The sequence below is a fragment of the Branchiostoma floridae genome, chromosome 12, assembly GCF_000003815.2.
Source record: "Branchiostoma floridae strain S238N-H82 chromosome 12, Bfl_VNyyK, whole genome shotgun sequence".
In the NCBI taxonomy this organism is placed as follows: Eukaryota; Metazoa; Chordata; class Leptocardii; order Amphioxiformes; family Branchiostomatidae; genus Branchiostoma; species Branchiostoma floridae.
The window spans coordinates 2,807,655-2,819,230 of NC_049990.1; the positions used below are offsets into that span (position 1 = coordinate 2,807,655).

At 46.7% G+C, this 11,576-nt stretch overlaps 2 protein-coding genes across 2 annotated transcripts; both read left to right on the forward strand.

Moving 5' to 3' along the window:
- Positions 1–557: 557 nt before the first annotated feature.
- On the forward strand, positions 558–3,472 carry LOC118427988 (proto-oncogene tyrosine-protein kinase receptor Ret-like). The gene is made up of 2 exons (XM_035837953.1): positions 558–1,044; positions 1,453–3,472. Exons 1-2 carry the CDS (start codon positions 558–560, stop codon positions 3,351–3,353), a joined length of 2,388 nt encoding a protein of 795 aa, XP_035693846.1. The 3' UTR covers positions 3,354–3,472.
- A 721-nt stretch (positions 3,473–4,193) lies between these two features.
- Positions 4,194–6,995, forward strand: LOC118427989 (proto-oncogene tyrosine-protein kinase receptor Ret-like). Its single transcript, XM_035837954.1, has 2 exons — positions 4,194–4,587; positions 4,991–6,995. Exons 1-2 carry the CDS (start codon positions 4,194–4,196, stop codon positions 6,928–6,930), a joined length of 2,334 nt encoding a protein of 777 aa, XP_035693847.1. The 3' UTR covers positions 6,931–6,995.
- The last annotated feature ends 4,581 nt before the right edge of the window (positions 6,996–11,576 follow it).

The following is an 11,576-nucleotide window of genomic DNA, read 5'->3' on the forward strand; positions in this document are numbered from 1 at the left end:
ATGTATAACGCTTTATCACTGATGTGACGTTGTTTTCTCCCTATAACGTTATATGTGTTTGTGTGTGTGTGTTTGTGTGTGTGTTTGTGTGTGTGTGTGTGTGTGTGTGTATGTGTGTGTGTGTGTGTGTTTTCAATGAGGTCATGAGGGAAGAGGCAAGGGTCAGAAAACATATATCACAGAGATACAGTTTACGTCTTCAAGTCCTATAGAGTCTTGTAAGTCTATATACACAATTTTACATACATGGTACAAAGTACATGATAGCCAGAGAAATGATTTGAGTCCGTTGATTTCGGTCATTTCCATTATTCTAAGAGTCTCTTAAGGAAGCCAGAGTTGGGGCTGTGCGTATGTCTGGTGGTAGGCTGTTCCAGATATTGGGTCCACGGTAGGTGTTGGCTCTTGAATGTACGCACTAGTGTGAACAAGGCCTAAGGCTACAGATTAAAAATAAACCATAATTAGAGGTCACCACCGTGTACAGAACAAGGCGAGCCGTCTGGTTGCACGGTTTGTGTCAGGGTTCTCCCTACACGGCCACAGACGGCCTCGTCATGGCATCTAGCCTCCTAGTAACCCTGTTACTTAGTATCTATCCCGTACTGAGGGGGGCCTCGTTACCAGAGCGTTGCTCCTTCAACGTTTCCGTGCCTGAAAACGCGACACCTGGGACAGTGGTTGTCGACGCGTCGTGTTTGTTGGCCCTGCAAAATGCGGAACTTCCGTGTGTGAAAACGGAGGGAGATCCGTACGGCAGGTTCCTTCTGACTAAGGACTGCACCCTTGTGGTTGCCAACCCTCTAGACTGGTCAGTACAGTCGGAATACACCGTCAAGGTTCGCGTCGGGGATCGTCGAGAAGTCAGGAGTGTGACGATACAGGTTACCGACGTCTCGGGCTATCCTCCCGTGTATAACGAGACGTGTGAGACTCCGATCAACCCCACCGGTAAGGACACGAGAGAATATCTGTTTAAATGGGTCTTTAGCGCTGAGGCTGAAACAGAGACCGGAGACGTGCTAGAACTACGACAAGAAGGAGGCAGGAATCCCAAAAAATGGAAAAAGCAGAGTCTTATACAAGTACTGGATGCAGAAAGCAATACCTGTCAGGTAAAAGCAATATGGCCTGTGCATACCTTGAATGATTTAGTAACAGCGGAACAACTGTGGTCCGGGCAAGCCCGTAACGTGACCTGTCGAGGAGATTTCAATAATCCAAAACTTTTTATTCAACTGCTTTCTAATGTGGGTCTTTATGGACAAAGTTATCGTCTTATACACAATTTTCCTAGCTACATCAGCAGCCCGAGGTTTATCGGCATGTTTACCTTTTCATTCCCTTCAAAGAGCACCATACGTTACAAGTGTAAATTTCCCAAATTAGGAGAACCAGTGAGGGCAAGTAGACCCCCAAACCCAACACAATTTGTACATGTACAATCGGCAGATGTAGAAGTCATTCCGCAAGGCTGTCCTGTCGGGAAATACGGCTTTCTCTGCGATCAAGACTGTATCTGTAAGAACGGCGCCCGCTGTCACGGGTTTAATGGGGCGTGTAAATGTCAACACGGCTGGCAAGGTGTAGCCTGTGACATTCCTAAACCTGACATCGCCGCAACAACGACACCTAGCGATTCACGAGCCATCTACATTTCCGCCAACGTGACGATTCACTGCCGCGTGTACAACATTGATGTCGACACCTTGTCGCTGCGGTTTCCAAATACATCTGGGATCATGAGGGAAGGTGTAAAGCAATTAGACATTGTTTTTAACGCACAGTTACACGACAACGGTCGCTATACGTGTTGGGTCAGAGACAAACAGGGAAAGGTCTTGTCTGCAACAATTGAGTTAAACGTTAACTGTCCTCCAAATAGTAAAGGCAAACTTTGTGATGAAGCGTGTGATTGCGTACAAGGCACGGGTTGTGACCGCTGGACGGGTTGTGTCTGTCCGCCTGGATTCACTGCAAGGACCAAGTGCGAGAGAAAATGTCATGAGGGCACGTACGATAGAAACTGTGCAAAGACCTGTGACTGCAATGGGGGGAGCTGCAGCCATACCGACGGCAAGTGTGCCTGCGCGGCCGGCTGGTACGGTTCGGACTGCAGAGGGCCCTGTCCCAAAGGCAGGTACGGTTGGCGGTGCCGGCAGGTTTGCAGCTGTAAGAACAACGCCACCTGTCACCACGTGGACGGCAACTGCACCTGTGCGCCACCGTGGGGTGGGAGGGACTGTGACGAACTCCAAGTCGCTCAGGCTACGTCTCTACTCGAAAGCCTTGTTCCCCTGAGCTCAATAATCCTAGTTGTTATCGCAGTGTTAGTCGTGCTCTATAAGACTGGCTGTTTCGTAAAAAAAGACGACCAGGAAGCCGAAGTTCTCCGTGAGCTCAGGCTTGTGGAGGAGGATCTAGCGCAGAGCCTACAGCCGGGCTGGCTCAGGCGCTGGGAGAAGAAGATCCGTCATCTTACCCCTGGGGATCTGATTGGGAAAGGAAAGTTTGGGGAGGTTATACAAGCCCAGCTTTGCACACCGAAAGGGAATGTCGTCGTGGCCGCCAAGACAGTCCGCAAAGAAGACCCACAGTCCTACCGTGACTTTTACCGAGAAGCCGCCATACTAGTTGTAGTACACGAAGAAAAAAGGCACGATGTTCGCAAGTCAAACATCGTCCAACTGCTTGGGATAATCACCGCTAAGGAGAAGTATCTTCTTTTAGAGTATTGCCAGAAAGGAGATCTTCTGTGGGTCCTTCATCAGTTTAGATGCGGCGAGGGGGACGGTCAGGCTCTTGTAGATCTGCTCCGCCGTTTTCTACGATACGCAGTGCACGTGGCACAAGCGCTAGGAGAACTGGAACGACTGCGTATCGTACATCGTGACGTGGCCGCTCGGAACGTCCTGATCACGGTAGACGATGTGGCCAAGCTGGCCGACTTCGGGCTGGCACGAGACGTGTACACCGCTGATAATTACGTCTCCACGAGTCATGACGGATGTCACAGACTCTTTCCGCTGAAGTGGATGGCGCTGGAGTCCATCGAGAAAGGCAAGCACACCTGTCAGAGTGACGTCTGGTCCTTCGGCGTGCTGCTGTGGGAGATCGCCACGCTGGGGAAAGATCCGTGCTACGGCGACAAGATTTACCCAAATGTTCCCGAGCTAGTAGCAATCCTAGCACAGGGGATCCGCCTGCCGAGACCACCGGGGTGTCCGAAGGGTCTGTACGGGCTGATGCGCGCATGTTGGCGAAGAAACCCCGCCGAGAGACCCGGTCCGGAGGCGTTAGAAAAGTCGCTGGTAGCGCCTTATGAGATTGTGGAAATGGAGACCGCGTTGTAGACTTGGAAAGGACACGAAGCCGATTGAAGTTCTGCTTATATAGATAATATGAATGAAAATTTGTGGATATACGAAGCATGTGGTGACTAGGAACGTGTCGAAATAAACCTGGTATCAAACATATGCCAAACCTTTTACTGTAATTATCACACACATACACACACACACAAACACACACAAACGCACGCACAAACACAACACAATACAACACAACACAACACTTAGTGAGAACAACGCTTAAATTTATTAGGTTTAGGCCGGGTAATATCAAAGTCGGTGTCTCGTTGCTGGTCGTCATGGAGACGTGACGCTAATGGTCACGTGATGCAGCTCATCCAACAATCAAATGTGGCCTGTGTGCTTTCTACAGAAAAAAAAAATGTTGACAAAAAACTCAATCTCTGTTCTCAGTTCATTCCTCATCTATGCCCTTTTGCAAGTTTACACAGGCGTATAAAAACGGAAGTTAAGTGTGCACGACATGAAAAAGATGCGTTAGTGCGTTTCCTCGTGCCCCCTTCACTTGATATTATATTTTGGCTTATGTAAAGTTTGAGGCAGAAGAAGCAGTGTTTCTGTCAGATGACCGGGCTGCTTTACAGTGGTGGTTCAAAGTAGAAATATGATAAATGTCTTCCCCAAAAACTTTACCTAAGCCAAAATTGTCATTACATATCTCATACGGACGTGAATGTACGCACTAGTGTGAACAAGGCCTAAGGCTACAGATTAAAAATAAACCATAATTACGAGGTCACCACCGTGTACAGAACAAGGCGAGCTGTCTGGTTGCACGGTTTGTGTCAGGGTTCTCCCTACACAGCCACAAACGGCCTCGTCATGGCATCTATCCTACTAGTAACACTGCTGCTTGGTATCTATCCCGTCCTGAGTGGGGCCTCGTTACCAGAGTCTTGCTCCTTCAATGTTTCCGTGCCTGAAAATGCGGCACCCGGGACAGAGGTTGTGGACGCGTCGTGTTTGTCGTCGCTACAGAAAGCGAAACTTCCTTGTGTGAAAACGGAGGGAGATCCGTACGGCAGGTTCCTTCTGACTAAGGAGTGCGCCCTTGTTGTTGCCAACCCTTTGGACTGGTCAGTACGGTCGGAATACACTATCAAGATTCGCGTTGGGGATCGTCGTGAAGTCAGGAGTGTGTCGATACAGGTTACCGACGTCCCGGGCTATCCTCCCGTGTATAACGAGACGTGTGAGACTCCGATCAACCCCACCGGTAAGGACACGAGAGAATATCTGTTTAAATTGGCCATAAGCGCCGAAGCTGAAACAGGTACCGGAGATGTGGTAGAACTAAGATACGAAAAAGGCAAGTCTAATAATCGGAAAAAGCAGAGTCTTATACATGTGTTGCCTGTTGGATTCAGAAATCAGTAATTGTCAGTTAAAGACAATGTTGGCTGTGCGTACTGATAGTGATATCGTCTTGGCGGAGCAGTTGTGGTCCTGGCAAGCCCATAATGGGACCTGTCGAGGAGATTCCAATAATTCCAAACTTTCCATTCAACTGCTTCCTTCTGTGGATCCCAATATACAAAGGTATCGTCTGAAACAGGATTTTCCTAGCCATATCAATAGCCCGAAGTTTATCGGTATGTTGACCTTTTCATTCCCTTCAGAGAGCAACATACGTTACAAATGTAAAGTTCCCAAATTAGGAGGACCAGTGAGAGCAGACAGACCCCAAAACCCAACGCAACTTGTACATGTACAGTCGGCAGATGTAGAACTCATTCCGCAAGGCTGTCCTGTTGGGAAATACGGCTTTCTCTGCGATCAAGACTGTATCTGTAAGAACGGCGCCCGCTGTCACGGGTTTAATGGGGCGTGTAAATGTCAACACGGCTGGCAAGGTGTAGCCTGTGACATTCCTAAACCTGACATCGCCGCAACAACGACATCTAGCGATTCGCGAGCCATCTACATTTCCGCCAACGTGACAATTCAATGCCGCGTGTATAACATAGATGTCGACACCTTGTCGCTGCGGTTTCCAAACGCATCTGTGATCACAAGGGAAGGTGTTAAGCGATTAGACATCGTTTTTAACGCAGAGTTACACGATAACGGCCCCTACACGTGTCAGGCCATAGACAAAGAAGGAAAGGTCTTGTCCGCAACAATTGTGTTAAACGTTAACTGCCCTCCAAATAGAAAAGGCAAACTTTGTGATGAAGCGTGTGATTGCGTACAAGGCACGGGTTGTGACCGTTGGACTGGTTGTGTCTGTCCGCCTGGATTTTCTGCCAGAAAGACCTGTGACTGCAATGGGGGGAGCTGCAGCCATACCGACGGCAAGTGTGCCTGCACGGCTGGCTGGTACGGGTCGGACTGCAGAGGACCCTGTCCCAAAGGCAGGTACGGTTGGCGGTGCCGACGGGTTTGCAGCTGTAAGAACAACGCCACCTGTCACCACGTGGACGGCAACTGCACCTGTGCGCCACCGTGGGGAGGGAGGGACTGTGACGAGCTTCGCGTCACTCAGGCTGCGTCGCTACTCGAAATCCTTGTTCCCCTGAGCTCAATAATCCTAGTTGTTATCGTAGTGCTAGTCGTGCTCTATAAGACTGGCTGTTCCGGGAAAAAAGACGACCAGGAAGCCGAAGTTCTCCGTGAGCTCAGGCGTGTGGAGGAGGATCTAGCGCAGAGCCTACAACCGGGCTGGCTCAGGCGCTGGGAAAAGAAGATCCGCCATCTTACTCCTGGGGATCTGATTGGACAAGGAAAGTTTGGGGATGTCATACAAGCCCAGCTTCGCACACCGAAAGGTAAAATCGTCGTGGCCGCCAAGACAGTCCGTCAAGAAGACGCACAGTCCTACCGAGACTTTTACCGAGAAGCCGCCATACTAGTTGTAGTACACGAAGAGAAAAACCACGACGTTCACAAGTCAAACATCGTCCAACTGCTTGGGATAATCACCGCTAATGAGAAGTATCTTCTTCTAGAATATTGCCAGAAAGGAGATCTTCTGTGGGTCCTTCATCAGTTTAGATGCGGCGAGGAGGACGGTCAGACTGCTCCAGATCTTCTTCGCCGTCTTCTCCGATACGCAGTGCACGTGGCACGAGCGCTAGGAGAACTGGAACGTCTGCGCATCGTTCACCGCGACGTGGCCGCTCGGAACGTCTTGATCACGGTGGACGATATGGCCAAGTTGGCCGACTTCGGGCTGGCACGAGACGTGTACACCGCCGATAACTACGTCTCCACGAGCCACAAACTTCTTCCGCTGAAGTGGATGACCTTGGAGTCCATCGAGACCGGTGAGTACACCTGTCAGAGTGACGTCTGGTCCTTCGGCGTGCTGCTATGGGAGATCGCGACACTGGGGAAAGATCCGTGCTACGGCGACAAGATTCACCCGAATGTTCCCGAGCTAGCAGCAATCCTAGCACAGGGGATCCGCCTGCCGAGACCACCGGGGTGTCCGGAGGGTCTGTACGGGCTGATGCGCGCCTGTTGGCGAAGAAACCCCGCCGAGAGACCCGGTCCCGATGCGTTAGAAAAGTGGCTGGTAGCGCCTTATGAGATCGTGGAAATAGAGACGGCGTTGTAGGACTTGAAATACCCCTGTCAAATTATTTTCGATCGTCGGGCGAATCGATGGAAGATGGGCCATATTTAAGATCGACAGAGGGTTGCACGTATTTGCACTTGAAAACCATCCCTGTCACATATATAAGCCATACTTTATACCTTGTACAATTGTTGTGCAATAAAGTTATCATTATAAGCGAAGCTCGGGCGATTGCCGCAGAATCGTCGTCCGATAGATTTTTCGCCAGGGGTAAAAGGACACGAAGCAGAAGTTCTGTCGATATAGATAATATGGAATGAAAACTGGTGGACATATGAAGCATGTGGTGACTAGGAACGTGTCGAAATAAACCTGGTATCAAAAATATGCCAAAACTTTTACTGTGATCGTTACGTTGTCATTTCATCATTGGAGACCTTATTTATTTTCAGCGAACAACCAATTAGACGCTTGCCACGTCACGTTAAAAAACCTAGAGGACAGATACCTTTGACCCACTCTGCAGGTAATGTTAGATGGTACTTATCAATCAGGAATGCTATATAGTGGAATTGGCACACAAAAGTTTAGGGTTAGAGTTAAAACGATCGATAGATACTCTAATGATAGATACTCTAGATGTGGCGCCGAGCGTGCCGGTGCTGGTAGAGCGTTCAGCTCCGAATCTAGAGGTCCTGAGTTCAATCCTCACCGTGCTCCCAACGTTGTTCCCTTGGGACCGGCATTTTACATGACCTTTCTTACTCCACCCAGGTGTAAACATGGGTACCTGACTTCGGTCGGGGAGGTTAAAGACTACATTTACCTTATGTCTGTACTAGGGCTGGGTACCGGTGTGACAGCGATTTCGCCCCCCCCCCCTCGTGATCTCGCCCCCCGGGGGCGAAATCACTAGCGATCTCGTCCCCCGGGGGCGAAATCACTAGCGATCTCGTCCCCCGGGGGCGAAATCACTAGCGATCTCGCCCCCCCGGGGCGAAATCACTAGCGATCTCGCCCTCCCCGGCTAGTGATCTCGCCCCCCTACCTCGCCCCCCTTTAGCGATTTCGCCCCCCCCCCCAAAAAAAAATGGGTTTACATGACATTTTTTAAGTTGATTGGTATAAATCACAAAATGCAGTTTCAGAATGATATAAGTACACGAGTTTGACATAACTCCATTCATAGTATCAATATTAACGTAATTACATGGTAATAAGATAGTTGAACTTGTTTCAGACAAGGAGGGTTGGGTCCCTTGTATTCCCATTATTGCATATACCTAAGTCTTGACATAAGATGTATTTCATTGTATTCACCTGTCCTCAAGCAACGTATATATCTCCAATATGAAGTCTTTACCATGAAGTGACCACAAAAGAACTATGTAATGTCTTTATTAATTATGCAAATATTAGGTATTAATTAGAATAACGCACATTTTGTTATATGCACCTGGCCAAGGGATATCTTAACCTCCAACATGACTGTTTTTTCTAGTATTTAGGAACTGATGCATTTACCCGTGTTTCTTAAGACTGGTACAACAGCTATATCAACTTGCGCGTAGATAGTGTTTATAATGAGAAACTATTATTCACGTGTGTTTTTGTTAGTGCTTTGGAAATGTTTCCAGCACAAGAAAGAAAACACTGTGACAAATTGAAAACATATAGCTGACGTATTCCGTACCATAGACGGTGTTGATTACGTTCGCAGTAGCACTGTTTTTATGCCACCTCAGCTGCAGAAATTGTCTTTTCCATTTCAATGTCATGTTTGCACCTAACAATATAGTATCGACTTTCGACGTATGACATCTTACGGTACGGTAATAAGGTGCCATATTGGTACCAGGTAACACACCATATACGTTACTCCCCAGGTGCAGTATAGTACCAGGTAGCGCACCTGTAATATGTAGTAACCAGCTGCTCTAGGGAGGGGGGGCGAAAACGCTAAAGGGGGGCGAAAACGCTAGTGATCTCGCCCCGTCCGGACCTGAACCTGGACCTAATGCAGCATGATTCATACCACTGGTCCATTTCGCTACAAAGAAATCTGTTTGGTGGAGTATTAGACTTACACTGGCGTTTTGAAATCCTACAACGCTAACTTCACCTGTACAATTGGCTGTAAAACTTGGTAGAAATTACTATAAACTCTACACTACTTCACTCTTATTATTTTCAGCGCCAAAACGTGAGAATGCCTGATAAAATAATCTGATAACTTTCTAATCGGTCCAACATCCGGTTCACCTTATTTTTTCAGATCCGGTTTTTCTGGACCGGTCCAATAAGAAAAAAAACGGTTTTGTACCAGTACGCTGTACCGATACCCAGCCCTAGTCTGTACTGTGTTGGTGGCACTGTCAATATAAGTTGGCAAGGACACTAATTCGTTGGATGCTTTATGGAGTCTATTAGCTAACATACATAGATTTGTGAGTAGCTAATCTCCCTGAACATAAAGCATTGACATACAAATAACAAAGCCATAGCAGTCGGTACTATTTAAACATCTGTATTTGTATATATACAGCCGGTATAAACGCCGTTCGGCGTAACACACCAGCTTCTGACTCTCATGACAATTTTCCAATTGCTTTATATTTTTATTGAACGAGTTAAGATGTAATATCCAACACAAAAATTGGACTCACCCAAGTTTATATTTTTGGTATGACCGTTTTTTTCGTGTTAAAATGTGAACGCCCTCTAGGGCATTGAACTCTGAAGTTACGTGTCCACTTTGCGTTATCTTGTAGCTAGTTTGTTTTGTAAGAACGAGTAAATTTACTCACAGTATGTTTAAACAAACTATTGCCACCCGCCGGAACTGTCGTTTTTTGGCAAAACTCATTGTTAGTCCATTTTTGACATACCAGAGCACCAATGGAAAACCACAATTCATCTATTTATTATTTTTTTACCAAAACATTTTTTTTAATACATTTGTGGAATGATTGACATAAAATATGATCACCGTTTCAAGATGTCAACCCGGAGACCAGAAGACTGTGCGGTTTGATCCACTCATACCGGGAAGGGCCCCTACTTTTGTCAATAAGTGTGGCGGGTTCTTTCACGTGCTTGAGATGTAGCTCTTCCAAACACGTGCACGGGACCTCGTATCAGAGGGACAGTACCAATTTGCACCTGAGCGAAGAGAGGAAAGTCGTGTAAAGTTAATCTCCAAGCAGATCTTGCTGTGGCAAATGGGAAGGAGTTTAGCCGGTAGAGGAGTTATCGTGGCCAATAACTCCTCTGCCGGCTAAACTCATTCCCATTTGCCACAGCAAGACCTGCTTGGAGATTAGTGTAAAGTGACTTTTACAAGGGCACAACAATTTTGAATCTGGGACCTCTGCGGTTTGGGCCATAAACCTTACTAATTATATTGCACCACAGTATACCACACAATCGACCTTCACTATGGTGACCAATCGTCCGCCACTATAGTGACCAGTCACATGGTCTGTGCAGATTAACGAAATAACCGCCCAGCCCAGTCCGTGGCAAATAGCTTTTGCATACAAAGAAATGTGACATAGAACTGGACTCCTATCACTAACAGGTTGTTGATAAGCTACTTCGTTCATGACGTTACGGGTCACAAACTACTATTTATCTTTGTTGCATAATATTATTATCTTCTCTTTAATCTAGAATAGGAGTCATAGCTGCCGGTTTTTATTTACCCTTGTAGCACGACACGTGTGTGTTATCTCTAAGTCTATGTAGTGACGAATATCCAACTAATACCATCGATGACCGAGAGGTTATCATGACATACTGATAACCTCCCGTGTTTAAGTTAAGTTGCCCGTACGTACATCTGTGCAGATGCGTAAGGGTGGTGCCCATCTCCATTTCTGTAGCCCCTGGGCCACACATTTGTGCAAGTCACTACAGCAGGGGGCTGGTGTGCTGGTAGTGATGTGTATTTAATTCCCATATTCTTTCCCAAATGCTTAGTGCTATGCAAAGAAAGCAGCATGTACCATTTTTAAAGTCTTTGGTAAGACTCGGCCTGGGATCGAAGTCACGACCTACCGAATACAAGTTGAACACCTTACCCACTCGGTCATTGCACCGATACATACTAATATTTGGGTGTTCAATTTATAAGAAGCCAAGAAGTTTTTTTCTACACATTTCAGCATCGACAGCTGAAAATTAAGTAGCAGTGGAAATCTTACTGCTCTTGTTATTTTCAACTACTTTTTCTACTTTATTTTTTATGACTTACCTAGAATAAACACGCACACGCACACAGACAAAAGGTTATTCACCCCAATGCACATTTCCAGTCAAACAGATACATGGTACATAGATTTTAAATTCAACCAAGCCACTGACTAGGTGTAACGGGTCGTTCAGTGTAATAAATAGGATGGCGGATAGCAAAAATACAGACATTTCTGACGACATTTTGACGTTGTTTCGTCGGCTTTTGACAACAGAACTCTTATACCACTTAAATATTGATAAGAAACCATTATTGGTAATTTTTTGTGTAAAATATTAAGGTATTATGGAAATTCCGAGTTTTAGCCAAAAAATTCATTTATTGCGTCATAATGATATCAAAACTTTAGGAATTATAAAACTTGATAAGCATATCACCCCCTGCAGATTTGGTGATCGTACACTTTTAAATTACGAATAGGGGGCCGAAT

What these genes read in the sequence shown, in the direction of transcription:
- LOC118427988 (XM_035837953.1), top strand. Translation starts at nt 558, where the DNA reads ATGGCATCTAGCCTCCTAGTAACCCTGTTACTTAGTATCTATCCCGTA. An exon ending in AGAACTACGACAAGAAGGAG is followed by an intron (nt 1,045 to 1,452) that starts GCAGGAATCCCA and finishes TACAATCGGCAG; the next exon opens with ATGTAGAAGTCATTCCGCAA.
- LOC118427989 (XM_035837954.1), top strand. Translation starts at nt 4,194, where the DNA reads ATGGCATCTATCCTACTAGTAACACTGCTGCTTGGTATCTATCCCGTC. An exon ending in GACTCCGATCAACCCCACCG is followed by an intron (nt 4,588 to 4,990) that starts GTAAGGACACGA and finishes CATTCCCTTCAG; the next exon opens with AGAGCAACATACGTTACAAA.